Source organism: Benincasa hispida, chromosome 8, assembly GCF_009727055.1.
Source record: "Benincasa hispida cultivar B227 chromosome 8, ASM972705v1, whole genome shotgun sequence".
NCBI classification, from domain to species: Eukaryota; Viridiplantae; Streptophyta; class Magnoliopsida; order Cucurbitales; family Cucurbitaceae; genus Benincasa; species Benincasa hispida.
In genome coordinates, this window is record NC_052356.1 from 36,226,914 (window position 1) to 36,230,329 (window position 3,416).

Genomic DNA, 3,416 nt, shown 5'->3' on the forward strand with positions numbered 1-3,416 from the left:
GAACAATCTTGTAATTTTGTAGCCAACTCTCTGCCATGTGTAGATGTTTGTTTGTTTGACAGGAAGATCATGATGCCCATTGGGAGATTGTTTACCCTAAATTTAGTGTCCTTTCTCCTTAATGAAGACTTAGTTTCATGTTTTATGTTTTTTTTCAAAAAAAAATCAGTTCAATCATTCATATGGATCTAAATCTAAATCCGAATTAGCTTGGAAATGCAAATTTAAATTGTCTTTTGAGCCACTCTTGAAACAGAGGAGAAAAAGGTGAAAAAGAATGAGAAGAGTTGAATCATCATAATCAAAAGATTCATCTGTGTATTAAAAACTGAAACAGAAAGCTAATTCCAGTTCTTTCAACAGAGTTGGCAAAAGCAGGGCACAATGGGCAAGGCACACATTGGGAAAAAACAGAGGCCTTGCTTATGGAGGGGAAAACCCCAAATCCTAACTATGTACAACAATCCCAAAAAGAAAGGAAAAATAAAAAATCTACTAAACAAATACAAAAGCATGGAGTAAAATTTTTCCCTCCACAACTAATAATCTTCCAATCTGCTCAGTGCCATCACAGCTTTCCTTCAGAGCTTAAGAATCAAGTTATTATCTTCCATGAGTTCCATACTATTGCCTGCTCTATTCCAAGAACTATAAGAATCCATCTCTCTCATCACTAGATCCTTCAATGTTCTTTCCTTAAGATATGGTGATGGTGAACTTAATGATAATTCACCCGCCATTGCTAACCGTTCGAGCTCGGATTCATCTAATCCTTTAGCTGGAAGGATGCTACACCGGTCGGTTCCATGTTTCACCAATGCATCCTTGAATTTCTTAATCTGCAGATCAATAAAAAGGAAGTAAGGTTCTGTCTTTGTTTCTATAATTGAAAGTTTTAGAAACTGGATAGTGTTCTTACAGTTGCATTTGTACAGCTAAAGCTACAAACACGACCTTCTCCACCTCTATAGAATCTAAAGAAAGGAAGAACACGAATATGAAGAGCCTGGCACATGGTTTTGAGCTCCTCAAAGTTAACTTTGAGAAAAATTGCATCAGGGTTCAATTCAGCCAGTTGACAGATCTGATATTAGAAATGGATTCAATCAGCAACATCCCAAAATCCAAGATCAAAATTGACAGCTAAATATACAACAAATTTCTACAATAAGAGGCAAACCAAAATCCAAGTAGCAAACAAAGATAATACCTTAGGATGAAGGGCTTTGCAACCTCCACAGCCAGGAGAATAGAAATCAATAATGGCCAATCTATCACCAGCATCAAGCAATGCATCCACAAGGGCTTGAGCAGAGTGGATCTCCACCATATTAGGTTTTGAGGTTTTTTCCCACCATCTCCGAGCTCGGCTTATACAGATAGAAGCCTGTGCCTAAAACCACAAATCAATCTAGAAATCAATTTCAGACCCAGAAAATCTCAAACTGGAAATATTCATAAACGAGAGAGCAAAGAGGCAAAAAGAAAGGGGAGGCCTTACATTAATTGTAAGGCGATTTGGGGCTTTAGGGTTTGAGTTTCTAACACCAATTTGATCCGAAATCACTATAGGTTTTCCCAAGAAATCGACGGTCAAAACAGGAAACCCTGGCTGCTTCGACCCTTTTATATTGGAAGTACGAATAGAAGTAGAAAACCCAGAAATCCCAGATGAATTAGAGCAACGCAAATTATCCTTAAGCCCTGAAACAGAGAAGGCAATCTTCAACGAACAAGCCATGGCGGAGAGAAATCAAAGGGCCGTATAGAGATTATCAGCATAAAATAGAAGAACCCCAGAAAAGAATGGCCCCAGATTTAATCTCTGTTGACGCAGAATCGAGTACGCAACAAGAAACCCACCTTTGATGATTCAAATTTCAACCAAAAGTGGGAGAAAAAAGCAAAAAGAAAGGATGGAACAGGGAAAATGAAGAGACGGAAGAGAATGAGGTTTCTTTGAGCTGGAAAAAAGCTGGGAAAAGGGAGAAGGAGAAGGAGAAAGAGAAAGAGGAAGAAGAGGGGGACATAAAAAGAAAGAAAAAGGACCAAGTGGGGCAGTCTGATTCGGATTGAACTTTATCCATTTGATCCGAAAGAAAGATTTATAATTTTGAATGGAAACGGAACGCGGATTGAGAGAGAGGGTAAGATTCGGGTTTTTCTCAAAAAAAAAATTCTTTTTTTACTTTAATGAGGATAAATGGATAATTAGCGATTGATTAGAGTTGGATTAGTGTTTTGAATGTCTAAATTATAGGCTGGATAATTGAGAATTGGGTGTAGTTTGTGAGGACGGAACGGGGATATCGGGATTACCAGCTCTCAATAATTTCACGTTTCCGTTATCTTTGACATTTTTGGATAAGGATTCTTTCTTTTGCCAAAACAGACACAGCTTCTTACTCACCACATTACAGTTTTGAGTTTTCACATATTTATTTTCTTAAATTACCCTTTTACCCCTACTCCGACGTTTTTTCACATTTTTTGTATTATGTAATTACCCTTTTATCCATTTGTAAATAAAATAACATTATTCCTTACTTCTGAATATCACGTGGCAGTGGACAGTAGATATGATAATGCATTTCCATTGGCATATCAATATTTGATATTTTTTTGAATTTGACATTGGTATTTTCTAAGAAGCAAAGACACGAATATGGATATATGAAACAACGATACATCAATTTCTAAAAAAAATAACATATAAATACGTGTGTGTATATATTTGATAATGCTCAATTAATTGTTATAATATTTATTTTAAGTTAGAGAAAAGTAGATTTAAGAAGATAGTGAAAACTTGAAAAAAAAAATCCAGCAACATCGAGTGGTGGTTGAGTGATTAGAACAGACAGTAGGATAAAAGTAGAAGATGAAGATTAAAGAATGAAGTTGGAGATGAAGCGAGATGTGAATCATGATTTAGATAGTGAGAGAGAGAGAAAATGAAGATTTAATTACGTTTTGAGCTTTTTTTTAATCGTTTATATTGTTATTCTTTATTGTTTTCATTATTTTCAATATATTTTGTTTTAAATTGCTAGATTTAAGGGGATTTTTAAATAAAATGGGCTATGGGTTGGGTTTTTAAGTGGTTGGACTTAAATTTGAAAAAAAAAAAAAAAGACCCAACGATGTATGTCGTATCTAGAAGCAGATACACGTATCTGAAAATTAAAAAAAAAATTAAAAAATCAGATACTTCAAAATATGTATCAGACATGTATCTGTCACGTATTTAAACATATCCATATCTGATATCGATTTTCTGCAAGATTAGAAGTATATGTACTTCCTAGGACATTTCTATTATATTGTAAAAGAAATCATATAACAAAAAAATAAGCATCAAAATATTACTAATGTGAATATAATATAAACAATAAATATTCTACCTTATTTATAAA

General features: G+C 34.4%; 1 protein-coding gene across 2 annotated transcripts; it reads right to left on the reverse strand.

Moving 5' to 3' along the window:
* Window positions 1–273: 273 nt before the first annotated feature.
* LOC120082536 (thioredoxin-like 1-2, chloroplastic) lies at window positions 274–2,071 on the reverse strand. 2 transcript variants are annotated; one of them, XM_039037744.1, is made up of 4 exons: window positions 1,502–2,064; window positions 1,211–1,393; window positions 920–1,084; window positions 274–839 (listed from the first exon to the last, which is right to left on the reverse strand). In XM_039037744.1, the coding sequence occupies exons 1-4, from the start codon at window positions 1,739–1,741 to the stop codon at window positions 582–584; spliced, it is 846 nt and encodes a 281-aa protein (XP_038893672.1). In that variant the 5' UTR covers window positions 1,742–2,064; the 3' UTR covers window positions 274–581. The 2 variants fall into 2 exon arrangements, with proteins under 2 accessions (XP_038893672.1, XP_038893673.1); XM_039037745.1 differs by lacking the exon at window positions 920–1,084 and having other exon boundaries at window positions 1,502–2,071.
* Window positions 2,072–3,416: the final 1,345 nt, after the last annotated feature.

Bases quoted from the DNA above. Each gene is read 5' to 3' on its own strand.
- LOC120082536 (XM_039037744.1), bottom strand. From the start codon at position 1,741: ATGGCTTGTTCGTTGAAGATTGCCTTCTCTGTTTCAGGGCTTAAGGAT. The intron at 1,394-1,501 runs GTAAGGCCTCCC...TTGTGGTTTTAG, and splicing joins CAAATCGCCTTACAATTAAT to GCACAGGCTTCTATCTGTAT. The intron at 1,085-1,210 runs GTATTATCTTTG...TTCTAATATCAG, and splicing joins GCAAAGCCCTTCATCCTAAG to ATCTGTCAACTGGCTGAATT.